Source organism: Lithobates pipiens, unplaced genomic scaffold (assembly GCF_037356315.1).
Source record: "Lithobates pipiens isolate NorthernLeopardFrog02 unplaced genomic scaffold, aLitPip1_a1.2 Scaffold_22, whole genome shotgun sequence".
NCBI lineage: Eukaryota > Metazoa > Chordata > Amphibia > Anura > Ranidae > Lithobates > Lithobates pipiens.
The window spans coordinates 322,925,780-322,953,182 of NW_027507784.1; the positions used below are offsets into that span (position 1 = coordinate 322,925,780).

At 45.6% G+C, this 27,403-nt stretch overlaps 1 protein-coding gene across 9 annotated transcripts in view; it reads right to left on the reverse strand.

Moving 5' to 3' along the window:
- TOM1L2 (target of myb1 like 2 membrane trafficking protein) overlaps positions 1-27,403 on the reverse strand; it is a 118,332-nt gene that overhangs the window by 15,098 nt on the left and 75,831 nt on the right. For 3 of the 9 annotated variants that reach the window (XM_077449519.1, XM_077449515.1, XM_077449514.1), the window contains 9 exons: positions 27,265-27,381; positions 25,338-25,471; positions 23,391-23,436; positions 21,922-22,042; positions 18,753-18,870; positions 16,270-16,345; positions 13,023-13,088; positions 4,119-4,178; positions 2,080-2,116 (listed from right to left, as the gene is read on the reverse strand). In XM_077449519.1, coding sequence (XP_077305645.1) covers positions 2,080-2,116; positions 4,119-4,178; positions 13,023-13,088; positions 16,270-16,345; positions 18,753-18,870; positions 21,922-22,042; positions 23,391-23,436; positions 25,338-25,471; positions 27,265-27,381 — 775 coding nt within the window. The remainder of the gene's footprint in view (positions 1-2,079; positions 2,117-4,118; positions 4,179-13,022; positions 13,089-16,269; positions 16,346-18,752; positions 18,871-21,921; positions 22,043-23,390; positions 23,437-25,337; positions 25,472-27,264; positions 27,382-27,403) is intronic. The other 6 variants (XM_077449521.1, XM_077449517.1, XM_077449516.1 and 3 more) reach the window with 2 other exon arrangements.

Genomic DNA, 27,403 nt, shown 5'->3' on the forward strand with positions numbered 1-27,403 from the left:
CCAAATGACACCAAAGACAGGGCATTGTTTTTTTCCCACCGACATTGGGACCTTTTCTACGCCCCAATGGCCACAGTCTGGCCCCCCTAATGTCTGAAGGACCAAAAACTGGCCCTTTGTTTCGAAAGTTTGGAGACCCCCTGCCTTAAAGGGTTAGTTCAGCTTTCCTAAAAAAAACAAAATGGTAAAATTAACACCATACATGCCCCACACCCCCAAACCGGGGTATCAGTGTTTCCAGCCAGCAATTCGTGAGCCAGCAAAAGTAATCCAGCGGCTAAAGAGCCGCTGGATTACTTTTACAGGCAATGTAAGGGGGGCCCTCCCCCAATTTACCAGGTTCTCCCGTGCGATCTGGGAGCCCGGTAAGGATGCGTCACAGTAAAGGAATGGATGTCCTCCCTCCCACTGTGTGACATAAGAAAGAGGGGGTTTTGTCACTTCTGGTTTCTGTCTGTTGTTTACTGGCCATTGCTGGCTTAGGAAAGCTTTGAAACAAACCGATCTGAGCGTGATCCGAATCTCTCAAGGGCAGAGGAGACATCTGGGGTCTAATAGACCCCACAGGTCTCAGTAAAGAGGACCTGCCACTGCTTGCTATCACAGGAGAGGTTTACATTTCTTGTGATAGCAATACAAGTGATAAAAACCTAAAAAATTTTTTTTAAAGGGGTTGTAAACCATCAAGGTTTTTCACCATAATGCATTCTATGCATTATGGTGCAAAACATCCTGTGATGCAGCACCCCCCCCCCAGAGCCCCCCTTTTTCTTACCTGAACCCGGTCTTTTCAACGACGGGGATGAGCACACCAGCTCCAGCCGGTGTCTCCGGTCCTGATTGGTAGATTGGAGCCATTGGCTCCCACTGATGTCAATCAAATCCAATGACGTGGGAGTTGGCGGATGGGGCTGAGTCCTGCTGTCTGTGTCAATGGACACAGAAGCAGGACACGGGAGCACGCCCGCACGAGTGCAATGAGGGAGAGTGGCTCTCCAACTGAGGACTCAAGAAGAGGAGGAGCCAGGAGCGCTGCTGAGGGACACCGAAGAGGAGGATCGGGGCCACTCTGTGCAAAAACCAACTGTAAGTATGATAATTGTTTGTTTTTTAAATCAACCTTTACATATCCTTTAAAGAAAAAATGCTGGTCCCGCACACAGGGCCCACTGACACGGCAGTACAGCCAGCCTCCCTGTACTGGGCCTGGGCCCCGTGCACTAGCTGAGCAAGAGGGCCAACTATACTGCCTTACTGCAGATACCGATCCTATTCTGCCTCCCCTTGCAGAGATGCCAGCTTCTCCTCCACTCTCTCCCTCCAGCTGTGCTGCAGGTGGCATCAGTTGTGGCATCTGCTCCTCCATCCCCTGCTTTCTGGTTGCCCCTATGCACCTCTTTTTCCCCGAAACTTTGTTGGCTTCCCCTCCTCTAATCTCAGCGGAGATGTTTCGGGGTGGAGCGTGGGGAGAGGGAGCGGTAAATATGTAATTAAAAAATAAAAATGTTAGTGTATATTTATCAAAAAATATAACTTATTTTCTAGGGGGGTGGGGGGTGGGTAAGGTAGGCAGTAAGGGGCCTCATGATTTTTAACAGCAGCCCTGCCCACACACACATATGTAAACAGCGATTGCAGCACACATCTGAGGTATCGCTGCAAACGTCGGAGCGAGAGTAATAATTCTAGCGCCAGAGCTCCTGTGTAACCCTAAATTGGTAACCCTGTAAAGGCTTTTAAAGTGTCGCCTATGGGGATTTTTGGGTACCATAATTTGGTGCCCTTCCATGGGTGGACGCAATTTTAAAGAGTGACATGTTTGGTATCTATTTGCTCGGTGTAACATCATATTTTATGTTTTACCCAAAAATTGGGTATAATATTGTGTTTTTGTGCATTAAAATGAATTAGCATTTGCGCAAATACTGTGTGACTTAAAAATATGCAACACCCACCATTTTATTCTCTAGGACCTCTGCTTTAAAAAATATATAATGTTTGGGGGTCCTAAATAGTCTTCTAGCAAAAATTTGTTTTTTTTATACATGTAGGAGAGGAATGCAAACACAAAAGACTTACCTTCACTTGTCACTCCTTCCTCCAGCTCATCCCCCTTCTAGAAAAACAAAAAACAAAGAGAAACGCACAATGAAGCTGGCTGAAGAACACAATCTGATAAAAAGACATCTTGAAAGGAATAAGAGTTTTGTATCAATGACACAGAAAGGAGTGTAGTGCCAAAAACCCATCTATTTGCAATGACATTGAGGCAGACCATACAGGAATAGTTTTCTATCCTTCAACCAGCGTGTTGAAGGAAAGAAAATAAATCGATTCCCTCATTCACAGATTTGTTGCGGAAGGGGGAATCCCTCCTGCAGAGCTATTGTATTCTGAGAGCTGGGAGAGTTCCCCACCATCAGAATACACTCATCATCAACGCTGGCTATAGCCGGCCTCACCGATCGAGCTAAATCCTTCCAACAGGCTTGTTATACAGAAGCAGATTGTGAGATCGACATCTGTACAACCAGCCTGCCCACAAATGGATCGAAATGGATCCGGTTCAGTAGAGACATAATTGCGATCCATTCACGGGCAGTCTAACTCAGTGAGCAAAGCTCCTGCTTGAAGGTGAACCTCCTCCCCAGTCTCAAGTCTTTTGCCGACTCTAACAGGTTTTCTTCTAAGATTTCCCTGTATTTAGCTCCATCCATCTTCCCATCAACTCTGACCAGCTTCTCTGTCCCTGCTGAAGAAAAGCATCCCCACAACATGATGCTGCCACCACCATGTTTCACAGTGGGGATGGTGTGTTCAGGGTGATGTGCGGTTAGTTTTCCACCACACATAGCATTTTGCTTTTAGGCCACAAAGTTCAATTTTGGTCTCATCTGACCAGAGCACCTTCTTCCACGTGTTTGCCGTGTCCCCCCTGTGTCTCACAAACTGCAAATGGGACTTCTTATGTCTTTCTTTCACCATTGGCTTTCTTCTTGCCACTCTTCCATAAAGGTCAGATTTGTGGAGAGCACGACTAATAGTTGTCCTGTGGACAGATTCTCCCACCTGAGCTGTGGATCTCTGCAGCTCCTCCAGAGTTACCATGGGTCTTACTGCTTTCTCTGATTAATGCTCTCCTTGCCCGGTCTGTCAGTTTAGGTGGACGGCCATGTCTTGGTAGGTTTGCATTTGTGCCATACTCTTTCCATTTTCAGATGATGGATTGAACAGTGCTCGTGAGATGTTCAAAGCTTAAGATATTTTTTTATAACCTAACCCTGCTTTAAACTTCTCCACAACTTTATCCCTGACCTGTCTGGTCTGTTCCTTGGCCTTCTTGATGCTGTTTGTTCACCAAGGTCCTCTAACAAACCTCAGAGGGCTTCACAGAACAGCTGTACAGGTGGACTCTATTTACTAATTAGGTGACTTCTGAAGGCAATTGGTCCCACTAGATTTTAGTTCGGGGTATCAAAGTAAAAGGGGGCTGAATACAAATGCACTCCACACTTTTCATCTATGTATTTGTAAAACCATTTATAATTTTCCTTCCACTTCAAAATCATGTGCCACTTTGTGTTGGTCTATCACATAGAATCCCAATAAATACATTTATTGGTTGTAAAATGTGGAAAATTTCAAGGGGTATGAATACTTTTTCAAGGCACTGTAATTGTTTGGGGGAAACAATGAAATTGATGGGTTTATTTCGCCTTTGAAGTGGAACTAAATCGGTTTAACAGTCAAAAAAAACAGTTACACTCCCAGCATGGTGGGAATGCTAACCGTCATTTGCTTGTGCGGTAAACCAAACCGTCCAACCACCAAACAGCTGGGGTCATAACTGATCACAAGTGCAAGCACCATGACACCCACAGATCAAACCAAAGCCAAGATGGCAGCTTCCTTGGCTGAAAAGGACGGTATAGTCCAGCTTTGAAAAGCCTCAAAATTGCCAAAACGTATGGCCTGCATAAGGCACAATAGAAGCTGAGCACCTTGGCACATCCTTACCTGAAACGATACACAATCAAATACATTTTAAGTTACTACACCTAAGGACAGCATTACTTGAGTGAATGTAGAAGACAGCATAAAGCAGAGAAGAATCTCACCACATCTGTACCGAGCCATTCCTCTAGGTCATCCATGTCCGAGGCCTGAGCCACGGGAATCTGCGGCAAGCAGGTGCAGCCAAAACACATCCGCATGCATGAGGTGTGGTGGGAGAGCCAAAAAAATAAAAAAATAAAAAAAAAGAAGAAGCCGGATGCAAAAAAAAATAAAAAACAAAAACAAAACAATATATGACAAATGTAAAATGTGCTGGGGTTAAAACAAAATCTATGAACACAAAAAGAAAATCAAATTATAGAGAGGCAGGTAGGGGTTAACAGCATGGTAATGTGAAATGAACACTGATGGGCAAATGCAATGGACGGCCAGAGTGGAAAATTAACCAAGAAGCAAGCGAACATGGCACGATGAGCTCGTTATGAACAAACATGCTGGGAAACAACGATCCCTCCTAATTTACTGTTCACTTGTGAGAAACAAGGAGGCTTAGAGACTGGAAGCAGGGCTGGTGCAAGGTTTTTTGACACCCTAAGCGAAACCTCAATATGCCGCCACCCTCGTTGCCCTGCCCATGTATATCCCATCTTTTTAATGAAGCGCCCATCAAATGCAGCCCACCAGTGCCCATCAAATGTAGCCTCACCCGTGCACCTATCAAAAAGCAGCCTCACCCGTGCACATCAAACGCAGCCTCACCCGTGCACATCAAACGCAGCCTCACCAGCACCATCAAACGCAGCCTCACCAGCACCATCAAACGCAGCCTCACCAGCACCATCAAACGCAGCCTCACCAGCACCATCAAACGCAGCCTCACCAGCACCATCAAACGCAGCCTCACCAGCACCATCAAACGCAGCCTCACCAGCACCATCAAACGCAGCCTCACCAGCACCATCAAACGCAGCCTCATCAGCACCATCAAACACAGCCTCATCAGCACCATCAAACGCAACCTCACCAGCACCATCAAACGCAGCCTCACCAGCACCATCAAACGCAGCCTCACCAGCACCATCAAACGCAGCCTCAACAGCACCATCAAACGCAGCCTCAACAGCACCATCAAATGCAGCCTCAACCATGCACCATCAAATGCAGCCTCAACCATGCACCATCAAATGCAGCCTCAACCATGCACCATCAAATGCAGCCTCAACCATGCACCATCAAATGCAGCCTCAACCATGCACCATCAAATGCAGCCTCAACCATGCACCATCAAATGCAGCCTCAACCATGCACCATCAAATGCAGCCTCAACCATGCACCATCAAATGCAGCCTCAACCATGCACCATCAAATGCAGCCTCAACCATGCACCATCAAATGCAGCCTCAACCATGCACCATCAAATGCAGCCTCAACCATGCACCATCAAATGCAGCCTCAACCATGCACCATCAAATGCAGCCTCAACCATGCACCATCAAATGCAGCCTCAACCATGCACCATCAAATGCAGCCTCAACCATGCACCATCAAATGCAGCCTCAACCATGCACCATCAAATGCAGCCTCAACCATGCACCATCAAATGCAGCCTCACCCGTGCCCATCAAATGCAGCCTCACCCGTGCCCATCAAATGCAGCCTCACCAGCACCCATCAAACGCAGCCTCACCAGCGCCAATCAAATGCAGCCTCACCAGCGCCAATCAAATGCAGCCTCACCAGCGCCAATCAAATGCAGCCTCTCCAGCACCCATCAATGAACGTTTGCTTCTATTCATTCAGGAGTCGGGACAAAGACATAGTCCTCCGCCGCGCCTCTGACACTATGTGCAAACGGAGTGGAGGCTGCTTGCTGATGCTGAGACTTAGTTGCTTGTGAAAAGAGAGAAGAGAGTAGGAACACCAGTGGCCGGCGCCCTAAGCGGCTGCCTAGTTTGCCTAGTGGTAGCACTGGCCCTGACTGGAAGAACTACAATATGCTTAGATTATGGCCAATGAGATCCTGCCTTTCACTGATCTGAGGCTGTGGTGGTCAATTTGTTAGATATGGGGGAGGGGGTCCTCATCTACATCCCGGGGGGGGGGGGGGGGGGGGAGGGGGGGTGGTGTACACAATATTCAGCATATGGTCTTTGTACTGAAGATAGTCATAGACTGCATAGATTACATTTCTACCGACATTGGCACATACTGTAACTGGGTGCCCAAAATTCATTTAAATACATCTTCATATAGACTAGGTCTCTAAAAGACCAATTTTGAGCTTATTAAATCCAAGTTAATTATTCTAGTCCTCAACCCAGAAGGAAGATCGGGTGAAGATGGAAGCGTCAGGGAGCCGAGAGCGCGCTGTGCTGGAGGGCTCCGCGTATAGCATGTCTGTTATTGTGCACACACATAAGGTTTTTACCTTCATGCATAGAATGCATGAAAGAAAAAAAAAAAAAAAAAAAAAAAAAAAAAAAAACTTGACTCTTTTACACTTTTAAGTGTAGTAAAAGGTAAATAACGCCCCACTGACTGTCCTACCCCCACTCTGTCCCAAAACACTTACCTAGCTCTATGTCTTCGCTTCAGCACTGTCTCCAATTGGCTGTCATAGTGGTCACATGATTGGAAGCTGGTCTGGCCAGCTACCAATCATTAGTTGGGACCAAGAGGTGCCTTCAATAGCTCAGTCTCAGTGAGCCAACTCTCAGCATAGAAACATCAGCCACCAAGTGGGCATTAGTGCCCGTTCACATCACATGCAGTGCTTTTATTTTTTGCATCAAAAACACATGGCAAGTAGGGTATATGGGTTCCAATGGCGTAGTTTCACACCAGTGCAGTGCGTTTCAATTCCAGAAAAAAAAAAAAAGTACAACATGCTGATTTTTTTTTCTGCACACAACTGTACTGGAACAGAAAAAATGCACTGGACCCAAGTACAGTGTGGGGGGGGGGGGGGAGGAAAAAAAAACAGGAACAAAAAAAACAGGAAAAAAAAAAATATTATAAAAATAAATAAATAAGGAATAAAAAAACCAGGGGAAAAAATGTAATAATAAAAAAAAAAAAAAAACAGGGAAAAAAGAAATAAACTAGAAAAGAAAAAAACCCCATCTGGAATGCGTCCGGAAATGCATCAAAAGCACGTTAAAAAAGTGCATGCAGAAACGCATCCGGAACGGATCTGGAGGACGTTCTTGCGGTGTGAACGGGCACTTAAAGCCCACCCTTGGCCACCACACGTGTTATGCGGGCAGCAACAGGTTATACAATGATGAATAACTTGTTTGCAATAATTCATTCTTTTATTGATTACAAATTGTTACGTGTATAGCCCTCAAAATGTATTCACTGCTATACAGTGCATCTGGAAAGTATTCACAGCGCTGTATATATTATATAGTATATATTGGAAGCTGGGATCTCTTATCAGAAGTTAGGTCCCGCATTTTGCAGATGATGTGGCTATACGTGCATTTTGTAATGTACAGTTTTCAATCCAAAGGTTAGAAACCAATTATAACTGGCTTTGTTGTGCCGGCCTGGGCATGACGTTTACCTCCAGAAGGGTGGAGAGTAGGTGGCGTGCCGAGGCCATCATGCCAGCACACTGGATTTTACACTTCACACGTGTCAGGGACTTTAGACGGGTGCGTGGGTCAGTAGGATCATACGGCTCCCAGCAGTGTAAACACAGGCCACGTCACTGGGGAATTTGATCTTGTACACAAAGGATGTCATTGGTTTTGCATTGCTTCCTGTGGTAGCGTGTTCGCCACCGATAGCAGGATAAGGACCATTTATAAGCACTCCAGCTGAGGACTGGTTGGATTCAGAACTTCATTAAAGTGAAACTGAATTTGAAAAAAAAGTGAAGTTTTGTTGTGTGGTAGGGAGCATCTAGAAATGTTATTTATGCCAAAGCTTTAAAGGTACTGATATGAAGTGATAGGGGGGTGGAGGTGAAACTGCCTTGGGCGTTGATATTAAGTGATGGGGGGGGGGGGGGGCTGGAGATGAAGCTGCTTTGGGCACTGATATTAAGTGATGGGCGGGGGGGCAGGAGGTGAAGCTGTCTTGGGCGCTGATATTAAGGGATGGGGAGGGGGGCAGGAGGTGAAGCTGCTTTGGGTGCCGATTTTAAGTAATGGGGGGGCAGGAGGTGAAGCTGCTTTGGGCACCGATATTAAGTGATGCGGGGGGGGGGGGCAGGAGGTGAAGCTGCCTTGAGTGGTGTTATTAGGTGATGGGGGGGGGGGGGGGCAGGAGGTTAAGCTACCTTGGGCTCTGATATTAAGTGATGGGGGGCCAGGAGGTGAAGCTGCCTTGGGCACCGATATTAAGTGATGGGGGGGGGGGGGAGGGCAGGGGGCAGGAGGTGAAGCTGCCTTGGGCGCTGATATTAAGTGATTGGGGGGGGGGGGGGGTTGGGCTCTGCAATTAGAGTACCTGATGCAACAAGCTGACAGGAGTAGTGACAGCAGCTTCACTACTCCTGTCAGCTTAGCGCAGAAAGCGTCAGGACAAATCTATAGAGAAGGGGAGACCCTGGGGTGTGCTCTCTCTCCCCCTCCAGCACTTCCGGTGGAGAGTGTCAGATCAGGACTGTGCAAGGTTTGTTTACCCGCCTCCCCCAGTAGAACGCCTCCAGGTCACCATACTGCATTTTAAAGAAAATTACAGCAGCGGCGAATTGAAATGGAAAGGTCATTTTTAATAACGTTCATTACAATATGGCTTGTGTCACAATTGTATACACCATCATATACATATTTTTTTATTTGCTATTTTTTTCCCTCAAGGAAAGTGGAGTTACCCTTTAAGTCTAGGGTTCAACTGGGCAGTTTTCAGAAGCAGGAAAGCGGTAAGTGCAGAACCTCATAACACACCGTGTTATGAGGTCCTACCTGCATTCTCTGCAATAGAAACCTGCTAACAGGGCCATACACCTTCATTGTGTGAACCAGGACCAGGGGCTGGGAAGGGAGGAGGGAGGATTGGGGGAAACAGGAAACATTTGTTTTATTTGTTCTGATAAAAAAAAGAAAAAACATATTCAATAAAAGATGACTTGCTTAATATAATTTTCAGCACAAGCTTTCAGCGTGTTCCTCTCTTTTCAGTCCAACAGCACTGGTAGACAAAACTGTATATCAGCTCTGTGTAATTAATACTTTGCACTATTACTGAAAGTGCGCCGATGCACCTACAATCACCTTTGCAGTAAGATGCACTATGCTGTCAAGTGTGCTCTGTGCTTTAAAAAACACAGTGTAGCTTTAATATATTTCGTTTAACCAGTTGACGACCACCCTATAGCAGTTTTACTGCTACAGGGTGGCTGCGCTGTGTATATATATATATATATATATATATATATATATATATATATATATATATATATATATATATATATATATATATATATATATATATACACACACATACACACACACACACACACACACACACGTGATCAGGCACTTTCAGGTGGCAGGTGCGAGTGCCCGCCGCCTCTGCTGGCAGCTCTCTCCAACTTAGAATAATAAATAAAAAAAAATCACGATTCTCGCAACGTAAAATCTTTCACTTTACTGGTTCGTTTTTTTTTTTTTTTAGTTCATTAAAGTCATTTTTTCAAAACTGCATTTGAAAGACCACTGAGCAAATACAGCGTGACATAAAATATTGCAACAACCACCATTTTATTCTCTAGGGTGTCTACTAAAAAATATATACATAATGTTTGGGGGTTCTAACTAATTTTCTAGCAAAAAAAAAAAAAAAAGATTTTAATTTGAAACCAACAAATGTCAGAAAAAGGTTTAGGCCCCATTCACACCTGAGTGTTTTGTAGCTTGAAGCCTGAAGCTACAAAACGCTGGAGGGGAAAAAAATCTATTATTCTCAATGGAGATGGTTCACATCTCCACTCCAAGCCGCCTAAAGCTCAAACAAGTTCTGGACCCTTTTTTTGTCACTCAAATCGGGGCAGATTTGGGCGTTTTTCTTCTTTTAACATTGGTGACCTTTTGCCCTGCACAAAATCGCAGCAAAAAACGCGGTAAAAAAGGCCGCAAAATTGCAGTAAAAATCACTCTATTTTCTGCCTGAAAATGCTACATTCAGGTGTGAATGGGGCCTTAGTGTTAAACTTGTTTCACTTACACACAAAGTCTATTCCATTGACAAATTGTTACAATGTTTATACTTAAAGAGGGATTCCACCTAAAAAAAAAAAAATATTAAAAGCCAGCAGCTACAAATACTACAGCTGCTGACTTTTAATAAATGGACACTCACCTGTCCCGGGTTCCAGCGATGCCAGCAGCCGAGGCCGATCGATCGCTCGGCTCTCGGCTGCTGCCGCCACCATTCTAGGTGAGGGAATCAGGAAGTGAAGTGAATCGGCTTCTCTTCCCAGTTCCCTACTGCGCATGCGCGAGTCGCACAGCGCAATAGGAATTGTCTGCGCTGTCTCTGGGACCCGTGTGTGTCCCAGCAGACAGTGCGGCAGGGCAGGATATGACATAGACTCCCACGGGAGTCTATGCCCGGAAGTGGGTGTAAATACCTGTCTTTGACAGGTATCTCCACCCCCCTCCCCCCTGAAAGGTGCCAATTGTGACACCAGAGGGGGGGGAGGGTTCCGATCAGTGGAGGTTCCAATTTAGGGTGGAATCCCGCTTTAAGTTTAACTGATAAAGAATGTTTTGATTCTCTGCAGATTGCCCGGTTTTTCCTCTTCCTTTCTTTTGACAGCTGTGGTTTCAGAAGAGCAGAGTGAATTCTTTGCATAGAAAGAATTGTGAAGCACTTTAGTCAAGATCGCAATAACGAGTGGGTCCCATGGACCCAATATACGCCAGCACCCGCTAATCGTTCAGTACACAAGCAGAACAGCAATCTTCCTATGTAAACAAGGCAGATCGCCGTTCTGTCAGTAGGGAAGTTATGGATTCTGTGTTCCTGGGAACATGGGTCCATGCTTTCCCTTAGTAAAAGCACCTCCCTGACTACAGTAAAAACACTGGCTAGGCACACATTTAACCTTTTGATTGCCCCGTCAACCACTTCCCAGCCAGTGTCATTAGTAAAGTGACAGTGTATTTTTTTTTAGCACTGATCACTGTATTATTATCACTGGTCCCCAAAAGGTGTCAAATGCCCACTGGACAGAGGAGGAGCCAATCAGCAGGTCCGGCAGACCCGATGTCTGCCGGTGTTGTGACATATACAGTCCGGCCATCGAAAAGTGTCCGCCCCGTACCGAGCAGGTGCAGCGCTTGCGCAGTACGGAGCAGAAGGAGATTTGGATCTCCGAAGATGAACGGCGCCTGCGTCGTGAGTCCAGGTGCAAGCCCCACCATCCAAGTGGACATAGGGCTGCAGATATTAGAGGCCTCGCTTTGCCTGCCTCGGTCTGCTCTTTTTATTCAAACTCTATGTCCACTTGGATGGTGGGGCTAGAACCTGGACTCGCGGTGCAGGCGCCGTTCATCTTCAGCTATTTTCGGAGTCTGCTTGTCCTGTGTACATGCGCAGTACACAGCGGACATTATCCGACGGGGGACACTATCCGACAGGACATTGGCCACCTGCAATCGTTCCCCAGAGAGGCAGAATGGTGATCTGCCTATGTAAACAAGGCAGATCGCTGTTCTGACGGGATGGGGGGGGGGGGGGGGTTGGTTGGGCTGACAACACTGAGATCTTCTGTTCTCTTCATGGATCCTGGTGTTCCCCCAGTCAGCCTACCCCCCCCCCCCCACATTTAGCAAGCTCCCTGGTGTTAACCCCTTTCCAGCCAGTGTCATTAGTACAGTGACAGTGTATATTTTTAGCACTGATCACAATATTAGTGTCACTGGTCCCCAAAAAGTGTCAATTGTGTCAGGTATTGTCCAATTTGTCCACTGCAATATTGCGGTCCCACTATAAGTCGCAGATCGCCGCCATTACTAGTAAAATAAATAAATAAAAATTCCATAAATATATCCCATAGTTTGTAGATGCTATAACTTTTGCGCAAACCAATCAATATACTCTTATTGGGATTTTTTTTACCAAATATATGTAGAAGACTATATATTGGCCTAAACAGATGAAGATATTTGTTTTTTAAAAACATTTTTGGAGATATATTTATTATAGCAAAAAGTAAAAAATATTTTTTAAAATTGTTGCTCTTATTTTTGTTTCTAGAAATTAGATTTTTAACTTTTTTTTTATTGGATGTTTTACAGCAGAAAGTAAAAAATTGTTTTTTTGTTTTTTTTGGATTTCAAAATTGTTGATCTGTTTTTTTTTTTTGTGAAAAAAAAACAAAAAATAAATAAAAAACACAGAGGTGATCAAATACCACCAAAATAAAGCTCTATTTGTGGGGGGGGGAAAGGACATAAATATTGTTTGGGTGGAACGTCGCACGACCGCGCAATTGTCAGTTAAAGTAACGTAGTGCCGTATCGCAAAAAATGGCCTGGTCATTAAAGGAGTAAAACCTTACGGGGCTGAAGTGGTTAAAGTAACGCAGTGCCATATTGCAAAAAAAAATAAAATAAAAAAAAAATGGCCTGGCAGGACCCCCCCCCCCCCCCCCAATCTTCTGGAAGAAAAATGGTTACACAGAATGAAATGATTTTCCTACAGAAGTCGATCCTTTAGTGCCACCCGATGGCTGACAGAAGGTACTGCACACCAAATGATTTTGCATTACACAAAGAAGGTACATTAACCTCTAACCAGCAATCAGGTATGAGCATTAGGCAGCAATGCCATGATGTCAGGTGTGCCAGCTTTTCTAAACAAAGGTTATGGTGCAAAAATGAATATTAGTGGAAGACACAGACAGACAACGTGGTGTTTGCATCCCTGACATGGTCTGCCTATGTTGTTGGTCAGTAAAATGGCACAGAGGAGGGGAGGAGTCAGGTGGTTACAGGGGCAGAGAGGGGACGGGGGGACGGGGACTAGGCTCCTTGTATACTGCTCACCATTCCTTGTGTAATGAGCCACTGGTCTATGGGCTCCAAGTTTGAGCTGCCAGCTCTCCCTCTCCTCTGGATGGAACCCAGACCGTTCCCAGCACAGAGAAGGAACAGAGAGAACAGAGAAGGGACAGCAGAGAAACAGAGAGAGATTACAAATACAGTAAAACAGCTGCGCTGGAAGCCTCTAGAAGCAAGTGTGGCCAGATAAAACTAAAGAACTACAACTCCCAGTATGCCTAACCAGCTATGAGGGCCTATAGCTAGACGCTTGGATTGTCATAACGGTATTAAAATATCAAGTTCACCAAAAATTGATATTTCAGTTTTGCACGGCTGTTGGCAAGCTGCATCGCCCACCAGTTTTCCCTTTTCACCTGGCTGGACTCCGGTGGTGATATCTCTGTTTATGGGTTCCCAGCTCCTCCCACTTGCACCATTCGTTATGCTCTGAAAAAAGGTTCCCAACTTTTTTTTATTTTTATATAGAGGCATATAGATTATAAACAGGCAGAATGAGGAGTGAGACTACTTATTTCTGTGTCAGACTTTCCTAACTGGGCTGTGCTGCATAACATCCCTTTTCTCAAATTCCTGCATCACTAATCACACTTAAAAGGAGAACATCACCCACAAGGGTTCTGCTTGTTTGCACCCTTCCCCCTACACTGTCCCATTTGGCAATTTTTTTTGGGGGGCGCAGCCTGCTTGTGCATTAAGAAACCGGCTGTGAACCTAAGATGCCAGCGCCTGGACCCGAAGCCGATTGAAGAATCTGCTCCGGTGAGGACATCACTGGCTCCCTGCACAGGCAAGTATCCGTTTATTAAAAGGCTGCAATTACAGCATTTGTAGCTGCTGACTTAAATTTTTTTTTGGGGGGGGGGGGGGGCGGGGAGGAGACTGCAGCTCCCCTTTAAAAGAAATCATTGGTCACAGCATATACTTTAATTGTGCAACACCAGCACTAAAATAACAATACAAACAATAGTTATTTTTGATAATGCTATACAAGCTTACTTAAAAAAATCCCCTTTCCTGTTAATGAGTGCTGCCTGTCTTTTGGGCATCTCTTTCCATAACTTTCCTGCAGCTTCTCAATTTCTAAGGACTACATATCCCATGGTACCTTGCTGCCCGCAAGCAGTGATTCCTGAACTGACTCCACCCCTTGAAATTCCTCCTCTCAGCACCTCTGTAGTTCAGAAAGAAGGCAAGCTCTGTGAAATGTGTGACACAGCAGTCTGTATAGCAGCCTTTCCCAAACTTCTCAACACAGAGGAACCCTTAAAATTAATGTTCTGGTCTTAGGGAACCCCTACTAAAAATGTATATATCTACAGCTAATGATACTTTAGTGCAGTGATGGTGAACCTTGGCACCCCAGATGTTTTGGAACTACATTTCCCATGATGCTCAAGCACTCTGCAATGTAGCTGAGCATCATGGGAAATGTAGTTCCAAAACATCTGGGGTGCCAAGGTTCGCCATCACTGCTTTAGTGTAAAAGAAAGAAATGGTCGCACTCTAGATTTCCAAAAAACTTGCTTGCTGTACCGTTATTGTCACAAGTGTATCAGACAATCACAGGACAAGCAGTTGACGCGTTTCACAAGCTATCGCTTGTGAAACGCGTCAACTGCTTGCCCTGTGTTTTTCTGATACACTTGTGACAATAAAGGTACAGCAAGCAAGTTTTTTGGAAATCTACAGTGCGACCATTTCTTTATTTTATTCGCATTTGACGGTGATGAGACGGGGTCTCCACCTGTTTTATCCATTTGCACCTGAAGAATTGCCTGGAGCGGTTTGTGCTCTTCTTTGGTTCCTGCTGCGATACATTAGTGTGATGGTCAGTGGGAAGACTGATCCTTACACTTTGTGGTCGCTGGGAAGAATTACCCCTTTACAGAAAGCTAAAAAGATGGTGTCAGTGGGAACTTATCTGAGAGGTGGAAATTGCTCAAGGAACTCCGAGCAAACTCTGGAGGAACCCTGGTTGAGAACACTTGGTGTATAGTGACTACGTATCACTGAATTCAAGGAAGGAAATGACGGTTCAGATTAATATGAGGAGACTAGAAACAATTGTAATTTTGACCATAGTCCCTGTGAATTGTAAAGGTACAAGTCTACCTACCAGCTCTGAGAACATACTTGACCAAATCTTAAGCCCCATACACACCATCAGATTTTCTGCTGATATTTGTCTTCATATTTACCGAAACCATGTAATGCAAGGGCCTGCCTGATTACATACAGTCTGAAACTCCTAAGGTTTGACCTCATATTATATGGTTTTGGTAAATCTGAAGACAAAAATCTGCAGAAAATCCGATAGTGTGTATGGGGCTTTAAGTTGTTTATTGATTACTTGATTTCTTCCCCTTCCATGGGTGGAAGGAACAAAAAACACTTGATTCCCCCATCAACGTTGACTGAGGCGGAATTCCTCCTGCAGCGCTATTGTATTCTGTCAGCGGGGGAGCTTTCCTGGCGAACAGAACACAAATGATTACTGCTAGCGGGTATAGCCACTGGCAGTAATCGTATGTAGAAAAATCCGACAGGCTGGTTGACCGAAGTCAATCGATGGACCGACTTGGGTACAATCATCCTGTCCATACATGGATCGAAAATTCAGCTGAAAGCCAGCTTCTCCTTTCCCTCCTGTCGGGGTTCAGTTGCTGCAGGGAGAGACACAAAGGAGGATCAATTCCTGTAATTGCCCCCCACACTGATCACCCTCCCTGTCCAGGATTCTATTCCCTCTGCTGCCTGGGCTCCCCTGTGTTTTAGAATATTTTTAGCGAAAATATTGTTTTACGATTTTTTTTTGGGGGGGGGGGGGACTGTGAGGTAGGTTGTAAAAGGTTCCTGTAACTGCCCCTCCTGCCACACTGATGATCACCCCCTCTCCTTCCCACATCCAATTCCCTTACTGCCCACACCCCCTACTGGCCTAGCCCGGTACAAGAGGACTGGTTCTTCCCCCTTTATCGGGAGATCCGCCCTAAATGCAGCATTGGCTGAGAGATCAGAGTACAGTCACACCGGCCTCATTATCATGTAACACATAATTCATAGACAATAGATCTTGTACTACAAGGTGTATCCCAAGGAGTAACACTTTCACTTTCCATGTACTGGCTGGGAGGTGACAAAAAGGTACAAGTAGGCCTTATTTATTTCCCATCATCAGATGTGTTGGAACAGGTAAGTCAAGCTGAGCCAAAGAGACAGAGCTACTTACCCCTCCTGTGTTCTGCTGCCGGACATCCAGAGCCGATGCCAGTCCTCCAAGGGCCTGAGGATCTTCGTAGGTTACACTGGCACAGAAAAAAAAAAAAAAAAAGAAGAACAAAAGGGGTCATGTAAAAATTCAATTCACGCTTCATAGATACAGATTAGACTGAAGCTAATCACCCAATCCTATTGGATACAAACCGTTTTTTCACGATATACCTAACCAGTAAAAGGGAGAGTGCTTTCACCTGCCATGGGCTAAAGGAATTTTAATTTATTTATTTATTAAAAGAGTAACTGCAGTCTGCTCACATAATTTGTAATAAAAACATCTTCGCCATTCTGAAGCTTCCCTCCAATTGCTTTGCATATCATTTTATATATAATGTGATTCTGTACTTGCCAAATATGCTGCAGAAATCTCCCTCCACAGAGTCTGGCTGTAGCCATTTTAACTGTGGGCAGCTGAAGCTGCTGCCTGTTCACTTCCTGGATTTACAAAGACACACTTCCAGCTCTGCAGCCCTCATTGGCCCTCTTGTGATTCACTTTCCTCACTTCCTGGCAAACTCTCACAAGAGAGAGAGAGAGAGCTGTGCATGATGTCATATGCCTAGGCTAATGACCAGACAAGACACGGGAAGTGGGCTGTATAAGGGATTTACTGGCAGAAAAAATGTTTTACTATCCAACTGCTAAAACAACAAGGAAAGAAGATTTAATAGATGGAAAGTTTGGAAGATGGAAGATGGAAAAAAATGACTGAAGTTCCACTTTAATTAGCTCTCTTTTTGCACGTCTTTTATTGTGTTGTTGTGCATTGTGTGTTTCTCAAACAATTCCATTACAGAAGTCTCACTTTAAACAATTTTTCTTTATTCTGCATTTGCACAGGAGTTTGGCCACACTGCAAATCCACGGTTATCTGCACTTTGTGTGGATCCAGCCACAATCACCCCCAGGTAATCGCTGGATGTGCGAACGCTTACAAATAGCTGCGACTGGTGACAGCCTGTCATTGCAGGGCACAGGCTCGGCTGCCACAGATATACAGTTATCAATCCCAGCCGCAGGAATCTGTAGATTCTTGCTGCTGGGATTTGCAGTGTGGTTAAAGACCCACGACAACGCAGAGTTATCCTGTCCCCCAGGGTAAAAAGTGCATTGAGCACTTTGTCTTGCTTTGATAGGTGCTTTAGATCCAGAACTAACGTGGTCCACAGCATGTCCCCAAAAGCCCTCCCTCCGCCTCACCACAGTCTGACCATGCAGCTCTGTAGGAAACAAATAATTACTTAATTACTCCGGTTGACAGCACTAGTCTCCGGCACCAGGAGCTTACATCAAGACCAAGGCATTACAGCGCATGCACAGGGAGGGGGCTTGTTAGGGCGACTGACTGGTGGAAAACATTTACAGGCATGCTCACAGCAGAGGGAAAAGAAAGGTGCTTTGTGCATTTGTCCACATCATTTGGTGGAGGGGTGATTATGGTGTGGGGTTGTTTTTCAGGGGTTGGGTTTGGCCCCTTAGTTCCAGTGAAGCAAATTCTTAAGGCGTCAGCATACCAAGACATTTTGGACAATTTCATGCTCCCAACTTTGTGGGAACAGTTTGGGGATGGCCCCTTCCTGTTCCAACATGACTGCACACCAGTGCGCAAAGCAAGGTCCATAAAGAGTCGGATGAGTGAGTTTGGGGTAGAGGAACTTGACGGGCCTGCAGAGAGTCCTGACCTCAACCTAATAGAACACCTTTGGGATGAATTAGAGTGGAGACTGACCTTCTTGTTCACATCAGTGCCTGGCCTCACAAATGCACTTCTGGAAGAATGGCCAAAGTGGCTGTGTTTGGTGGGGCACAGCGGCTGCGTTTGGTGGGGCACAGCGGCTGCGTTTGGTGGGGCACAGCGGCTGCGTTTGGTGGGGCACAGTGAGGCTGCAACTGATTGGGTTTTTTTTTTAAAGAAATTTTCAGTTTGTTTGTGCCCCCCCAAAAAATTTTGAGCACCAGCCGCCACTACAGATGACACCAACTGCACAGCTCACCACCACTCTTATGGATACCAAGCACCCATTAGCATGACGGGATCAATAAAATGGCAGACTCCGCCCATTTATGCGTATTGTCCTGCAGTGGGAATTCTTCAGAACCTTCTGAAGTCCCACTACAGGACCATACACGTGAAGTACTTTGGTTATTTATCACTTCATATGTAAACTTTGAGATGTGTTTTACACAACAGCACACTTGTTGGGTTTATTATTATTTTGCCTTAGTTTTCACACAGTGTTGTGTTAGTAATATTTACAGTTTTTTCACCATTATTTTTTAGCACATGATTATTGAAAGTTTTTTCTCCTGCAGAAGGCCCAGACCTCAAAAAAGTAGTTATCCCTTAGCCCCCCACCCCAGATGTATACTAAACTAGATGGGGGGGGGATTTATTATTGGTATAAAATAAGGCCAAGGATCAAAAAGCAGGCTTACTTTTTCCGCTGATCAGCCAGAGAGTTAGTCCTCGTCTGTGCAAACATATCAAAGTCATCCCGTGGATTGGTGGCCGGGAGAGTACTAAGTGTAGAGCTTACAGTATTGGTGCCCATATCTGAAACAAAAACACAGTTACCGACAGAATCTGATGCCCATCAGATCTTAGAAACGATTTTAATCAGTTTTGGACGGAAGTCAGTAATTGCAACCAACGCGTTTCTCTTATGATAAATGCACTTTAAAAACTCTCAAACACACAATGGTCAGAGGCATTTTATACATTGAACAGTTATATTGATTAGCACACCTGTTTAAATTATTTTATACATTGATACAATGCTACCTTCAAGCATGCCAGACTGGCATTACCCATAATCATGACGTACTAGAGTTTTACAGTGAGCCTGTAGCCATGTCGTGCACATTTAAATATGTACCAGTATCTCACAAAAGTGAGTACACCCCTCACATTTTTGTAACCATTTTATATCTTTTCATGTGACAACACTGAAGAAATGACACTTTGCTACAATGTAAAGTAGTGAGTGTACAGCTTGTATAACGGTGTCAATTTGCTGTCCCCTCAAAATAACTCAACACACAGCCATTAATGTCTAAACTGCTGGCAACAAAAGTGAGTACACCCCTAAGTGAAAATGTCCAAATTGGGCCCAGTTAGCCATTTTCCCTCCCCGGTGTCATGTGACTTGTTAGTGTTACAAGGTCTCAGATGTGAACGGGGAGCAGGAGTGTTAAATTTGGTGTTATCGCTCTCACTCTCTCATACTGGTCACTGGAAGTTGAACATGGCACCTCATGGCAAAGAACTCTCTGAGGAGCTGAAAAAAAAGAATTGTTGCTCTACATAAAGATGGCCTAGGCTATAAGAAGATTGCCAAGACCCTGAAACTGAGCTGCAGCACAGTGGCCCAGACCATACAGCGGTTTAACAGGACAGGTTTCACTTAGAACAGGCCTCGCCATGGTCGATCAAAGAAGTTGAGTGCACGTGCTCAGCGTCATATTCAGGATGAAAGGGTGTGTGTGTGTGTGTGTGTGTGTGTGTGTGTGTGTGTGTGTGTGTGTGTGTGTGTGGGGGGGGGGGGGGGGATTGATGTCAGCCTGTCAGTGATCAGACGATACGCCGCACATTGCATCAAATTGGTCTGCATGGCTGTTGCCCCAGAAGGAAGCCTCTTCTAAAGATGATGCACAAGAAAGGCCACAAACAGTTTACTGAAGACAAGCAGACTAAGGGCATGGATTACTGGAACCATGTCCTGTGGTCTGATGAGACCAAGAGAAACTTATTTGGTTCAGATGGTATCAAGTGTGTGTGGCGGCAACCAGGTGAGGAGTACAAAGACAAGTGTGTCTTGCCTACATTCAAGCATGGTGGTGGGAGTGTCATGGTCTGGAGCTCCATTGTACTGTGACAAACTGAAACAGAGCATGATCCCCTCCCTTCGGAGACTGGGCCGCAGGGCAGTATTCCAACATGATAATGACCCCAAACACACCTCCAAGATGACCACTGCCTTGCTAAAGAAGCTGAGGGTAAAGGTGATGGACTGGCCAAGCATGTCTCCAGACCTAAACCCTATTGAGAATCTGTGGGGCATCCTCAAACTGAAGGTGGAGGAGCACAAGGTCCGTGATGTCGTCATGGAGGAGTAGAAGAGGACTCCAGTGGTAACCTGTGAAGCTCTGGTGAACTCCATGTCCAAGAGGGTTAAGGCAGTGCTGGGAATTATTATTATTATCAATTATTAAATTTTCATTTAGGGGTGTACTCACTTTTGTTGCCAGCGGTTTAGACATTAATGGCTGTGTGTTGAGTTATTTTAAGGAGACACCAAATTTACACTGTTATACAAGCTGTACACTCACTACTTTACATTGTAGCTAAGTGTCATTTCTTCAGTGTTGGCACATGAAAAGATAGAAGAAAATATTTACAAAAACGTGAGGGGGGTGTACTCAGTTTTGTGAGATACTGTGTATATTCACAAAAAGCAGTAAAAAAAGCTTTAAAATATGCCCAAACTCACCACTGTGGATGCAGGCATTGTGGAACAATTAATATAGTTCATGGCACAAACACTGACATCCTTCAAAATGCTCTCATAGAAACTCAGCCCCCCCCCCCCCCCCCCCAGTGCCTCAGCAGCTCAGCTCCCTTTCTCAACCGCCCCTCCTTAGCACCTCAGCTTCCCCTCTCAGCAGTGCCTCAGCAGCTCAGCTTCCCCTCTCAGCCGCCCCTCCCAGCAGTGCCTCAGCAGCTCAGCTTCCCCTCTCAACCACCCCTCCCAGCAGTGCCTCAGCAGCTCAGCTTCCCCTCTCAGCCGCCCCTCCCAGCAATGCCTTTCAGCAGTGCCTCAGCAGCTCAGCTTCCCCTCTCAACCACCCCTCCCAGCAGTGCCTCAGCAGCTCAGCTTCCCCTCTCAACCACCCCTCCCAGCAGTGCCTCAGCAGCTCAGCTTCCCCTCTCAACCACCCCTACCAGCAGTGCCTCAGCAGCTCAGCTTCCCCTCTCAGCCGCCCCTCCCAGCAGTGCCTCAGCAGCTCAACTTCCCCTCTTAGCCACCACTCCCAGCAGCGCATCAGCAGCTGAGCCCCCCCCCCCCCCCCCCAGCAGTGCCTCAGCAGCTTAGCTCCTCCCCCAGCAGTGCCTCAGCAGCTCAGCTCCCCTTCTCAGCCACACCTCCCAGCAGTGCCTCAGCAGACTCAGCTCCCAGTCTCAGCCACCCCTCCCAGCAGTACCTCTGCCGCTCAGCAAACCCCCATCCCGTTTCAGCCACCCCTTCCCAGCAGTGCCTCAGCAGCTCAGCTTCCCCTCTCAGCCCCCCTCCCAGCAGTGTCTCAGCAGCTCAGTTTCCCCTCCCAGCAGGGCCTCAGCAGCTCAGCTCCCTTCTCAGCCGCTCCTCCCAGCAGTACCTCTGCAGCTCAGCTCCCGGTTTCAGTCACCCCTCCCAGCAGTGCCTCAGCGCTAACTCACCCTCCTCCTTCCCTCTTCAGCAGTGACCCAGCAGCTCAGCTTTCACCATAAGCTCTAAAAAGCAGGTAAGCGGGAAGACCTACTGGCCCACAGAATGCACCCATAAAATGGGCTACCACACATGTTGCTATATAACAGTCTAGGCTTGTATGGGCAGCAAATCATTACCAAGTCCACCAAGTTGGGTCGTTAGTGATGCAGGGGCTGTGTTGCCCACCATTGGGCTAACCACAGCTGGTGATCCGGGGCCAAGATCTATAAGGTTGTCCTCGGTGACCTCACTCAAGACCTGTGACATCACAGAAGAAACAGATTAATGGACCAGTGAGCGTAAAATACATCTGAAGTGATGAGAAAGATATTTTACACACCCATACCTGTAGAGATATACACATCAACATCCATATAATATGTCTGGTCCCCCAGTCAGTCACATCCCCATACAATTAGAACACACAGAGGGAACACAAACTGAATCCCTTGATCGCCCCCTAGTGTTAACCCCTTCCCTACCAGTGACATTTACACAGTAATCAGTGCATTTTTATAGCACTGATCACTGTATAAATGTCAATGGTCCCAAATATGTGTCAAAAGTGTACGATCTGTCCATCACAATGTCACATTGCTGCTAAAAAAAAACAACAACAAAAAACGCAGATCACCGCCATTACTACTAAAAAAAAAAAAAAAAAACAATATGCCGTAAAAATGGCATAAATCTTTCCCATAGTTTGTAGACGCTATAACTTTTTTGCAAACCAATCAAGATACGCTTATTGAGATTTTTTTTACCAAATATATGTCGAAGAATATATATTGGCTTAAACTGATGAAGAAATTTGTTTTTTAAAAACATTTTTGGGGATATTATAGCAAAAAGTTAAAAATATATATATTTTTTTAAATTGAGAATTTTTTTGTTTATAGCACAAAAAATAAAAACTGCAGAGCTGATCAAATACCACCAAAAGAAAGCTCTATTTGTGGGGAAAAAAAAAAAAAAGGACGCACATTTTGTTTGGGTACAACGTTGCATGACAGCGCAACTGTCAGTTAAAGCGACGCAGTGCCAAATTGTAAAAAGTGCTCTGGTCAGGAGGGCAATAAAATCTTCACGGGCTGAAGTGGTTAACGTAAGCAGTGCAAATACCAAAATTCCACTTGTTATAAACCTTGTGTAGTACCTGTACAGCAGAGCTTAGACTGTAGGAGGGAGATGCAGCACAAGGAACCAATCAGGTGTGTTGAAGTGCAAGGTGCATGCTGATAGGAGGAGAAAGCAGAGTGAGAGATGAGCTCATCGGGTCTGCTGCTTCTCCTTTCACTGTCCAGTCAGAGGCTTGGGAAGGGACAAGGCCTGTAAGTGCTGCAGCAGAGAAGTCTCCTTCCCTGCTAGACAGAGCCAGGCACATCTCACGGGGAGAAAAATAACACAGCTCCCGTGTATGTATTTCTAATGTGTAAATTAAGTTCAGCTTTAACAGTTTAAACATGTATAATCCAACAAATACTAAAATCAAATCCCCTCCCCCAAGTCATAGTTTCCACATAAGACGTTTTCTTTTAAGTACACACCTGGGAAAACCATTCATTGATAGCATACAGTACGATCGATCACCGATAACAAAGCTTACCCCATTAGTGTTCTGTGCAGTGCGGCCGGTTCTGTAGCGTTCAAACCTAGATATAAATATAAAATAACAATGGTCAAGGTAAGAACACGTAGTGACTGGACTGTGATCAATAAGCCAATCACCAGACCCGGATACTGCCACACCTGGGAGGGGATCACACGGTTACCCTATGTAATCCAGGCGAGAACTGGAACCATTTATGGGCAGGCTGAACACACCAAGTTAATCGATCAACTTGGGTACAACCAGCATGCCAGGTTTTACCTGTGAGGCTGCTATAGCTGCTAGCAATAATCATTGTCTTCTCCTAGCAGGAACGGATCCCCTGCCCTCCCCTACTGGGAGAAGACAATTTCCCAGCAGGAGGAATTCCTGCCTCTACATTGGTCTGTGTTGATGGGGGGAAATCAAGCAAATTTCTTTCCTGCAACTCATGTTTTCAGGAAGAAAAAGTTGCTTAGTGTATGGCTGGCCTAAGTTTTAATACAGACTGAAATGGAGCTTATCCAGGGATCAGACCCATGACTCCGATGGAGGAACACAGCAGAGAGGGAGTGTGGCAAAGGTGATTACTAGTAGATGGGGAGGAGGCCCATACAGTTGCTTTAATACACCTCCCCTCCCCTATGTAAGCTCCAAACCAGACCAACATGGAGCATATAAATGGATCAGAACCAAGGCTTCAACAGAGGAACAGAGCAAAGGGGGAAGTTGAGTACCGGTAAATGGGGAGGGCATCCATACAATGCAAAGCAACACAGTCTTTAACACTTTCCCCCTCAGCAGCGGCTCCCCTATGTAAGCTCCAATACAGAGTGACATAGAGCACATACGGAGATCAGACCCATTGCTCTGACAGAGGAACAGAGCAGAGGAACCAGTGCAGGAGAAACTAGCAGATGTCCCATGTGGGAGCAATATAGCGGGAGGGGAGATAGGATTTTCAGCAAACAAGAGGATCAGCAGAGCTTGGCATTACTAGTGAATGGGGGGATCAGCAGAGCTGGGGGTTACTAATAAGCGGGGAATCGGCAGAGCTGGGTTAACTACTAAGTGGGGGGGGGGGGGAACCAGAAGAGCATGGTAGCAATATAGCAGGTGGTGAGTGGGGACAGGGGAGAGAAGATTTTCAGCAAACCAGACGATCCACAGAACTTGCCATTACTAGTTAACAAAGGATCAGCAGGGCTTGGTGTTACTAGTGAACCTGGGGGTTACTACTGAGTGGGGGATTGCTAGAGCTGGAGGTTACTACTGAGCCAGGGATCTGCTGAGCAGAGTACTAATGATCTGGGGGATCTGCTGAATGTGGGTACTAATGAGCTAGGAGTATTACCGAGTAGAGGGTACTACTGAACCCCTTTAAAACAAATAGAAAATCAACACACACAGGGCATTTTCCAAGATTCATTAAAGCTTCAAAAAAGCATAGAAACATCAAAACACATCAAAAAAGTATGTTATAGTAGGAGCTCAGATGCTGGGAGTGAAGAGATGAAGCCCAATCTAAGCATTAAATCCCAACTTGGAGCTCAGACCCCATGTGACAGAGCTGGGTGACTGATTGGCCAACACCGGCGCTGTCAAGTGAGAGCCGGGCCCATGCATTCTGTCATCAATACTATGCAGAGTTTGTACTTTGTTCTATGCGGACATCTAGACTCTCCATAAGACTGAATGGACAATGCACAGTGTTCTATGGTAATATCTTGCCGTGAGTACAGCTGAATATAGGCATTGGAGGGGGAGATTGGAAAGCTTCAAATAGAAGTATTCCATGGCCAGCTTTGATATCCCGGGTCTTGAGAGGCTAAGGAAAGAAGCTGGCGCATTTAGCAGGATACCATTAGTGATACAGAGAGCTCCTGTAGCTACAAATGGACAGGTAGCACAGTTTGAAATCTTTCCCACATATGGTCCATATGGAATGAGGATGTCCACACATACCTCTCATATCTGAGGAAGACATTGTTCAAGTCATCGTTCACATGGAGCAGCTCCTCAGTCACCTCCTCATTGGACACTCGGGAGATCAGTTCCACAATCCTCTGCTGCATCGCTCTGCAGGTCCTGTTTAGGTCCTATATAAAGCAATATACCGCTGTTAGTTCCATTGTGGGATCCTGTCAATATTCATCTGCTTGGATACATAGTGAACCTCCCTGGTTTTTGTTTAGGTTGGAATTTGGTATTCTCCAACTGACCTGAAATGACCCCAACTGACACCAATGATGGGACACTGTTCCTCCCCATGACACCAATGACGGGGCACTGTTCCTCCCCATGACACCAATGACGGGGCACTGTTCCTCCCCATGACACCAATGACGGGGCACTGTTCCTCCCCATGACACCAATGACGGGGCACTGTTCCTCCCCATGACACCAATGACGGGGCACTGTTCCTCCCCATGACACCAATGACGGGGCACTGTTCCTCCCCATGACACCAATGACGGGGCACTGTTCCTCCCCATGACACCAATGACGGGGCACTGTTCCTCCCCATGACACCAATGACGGGGCACTGTTCCTCCCCATGACACCAATGACGGGGCACTGTTCCTCTCACTGACACCAATGACGGGGCACTGTTCCTCTCACTGACACCAATGACGGGGCACTGTTCCTCTCACTGACACCAATGACGGGGCACTGTTCCTCCCACTGACACCAATGACGGGGCACAATTTTTGCCAGGACAATTTTTACTCCCACTAGCCACAGTCCGGCCCCCCTAAAGTCTGTAGGACAGTAAACTGGCCCTTTGTTTAGAAAGTTTGGAGAACCCTGATATAGACTATTAAAATGGTGCATTAAAAAAAAAAAAGCTGGCAAAAAGGCATGCATGCATAATCCAGCATGTTGTAATACAATACTTGAACAGGATACACAACAAAGTGTGATAAATGTACAGAGCACTATACAAAACAAAAAATGCTGGCTCAATATCCTCAACATCCAAAACATTTCAAGACCATATTCTTATCCTCTTCCTCGGGGGTGTGCAGAGTCCTGGGTTACTCAATGTGCTTGTTATACATCAACCAGACCAAAATATTTAAAAGAAATCCATGGTATGGAGTCCGTATAAGATAGACCTCTGTCCATATAGGTCAAGATAAGTCCACCCCAGAAGAAGCCCACAACCACAAAGGCCAGGAGGGGCCACCAATATGGAGCAGTCTGGTATTATCTTGTGCAGTACCCTTTCCCAGTATCTTACCAAAGATAACAGAAAATAGTGCAGGGCATCCCTGAAATTGTACCCAACATTTTGGGCAACCTTTAGATCAGCCTTTCTCAACCTTTTCAACACAGAGGAACCCTTGAAATAATTCTCCGGTCTTGGGGAACCCCTGCTAAAAATTCGACATCTACAACTCATGATATATTAGTGTGATGGTCAGTAGGAAGAATGGTCCTTACACTTGTGGTCATTGGGAAGAATTATCTCCTTACAGATAGATAAAAAGATCAATGATGAGAGTGGGAACTTATCTGAGAGGCAGAAATTGCCCAATGCTGAAGGAACCCCTAGCAACCTCTGGAGGAACTCTAGGGTTCCACAGAACCCTAGTTGAGAATCACTGCTATAGGGAAAAGTGAGTTTCTGATTTGGTCCTGCTCACAAAGGGTAGAAAAACAACCCCACGATCGCCACTGTTGCAAGGAAGCAACATATGAATATTTTTTGGTGATTTTTACATCATAGCTTGCTGCAGCTTGAAACAGAACAGTCATCTGATTTGCAACATGGCATGTTTGACTATTATATAAAAACATTTTTTGTGAAACTAGAGTGCTCCTTTAAGGCCCAGACTGGCCATTTTCCTGATTCCTTCAGTAGGACACCCAACAGCACCAGCCTTACCTGTAGAAGTTCCAGATCTGATGCGTCCTCCTGACCCGGGGTCATCTCCGTTAGCATCTCAGACATGACTTTAGTGTTTCCACGTACTATATCGAGTTCACTCCTCAGGCGGCCGATCTACACAGTAAAACAAGCATGA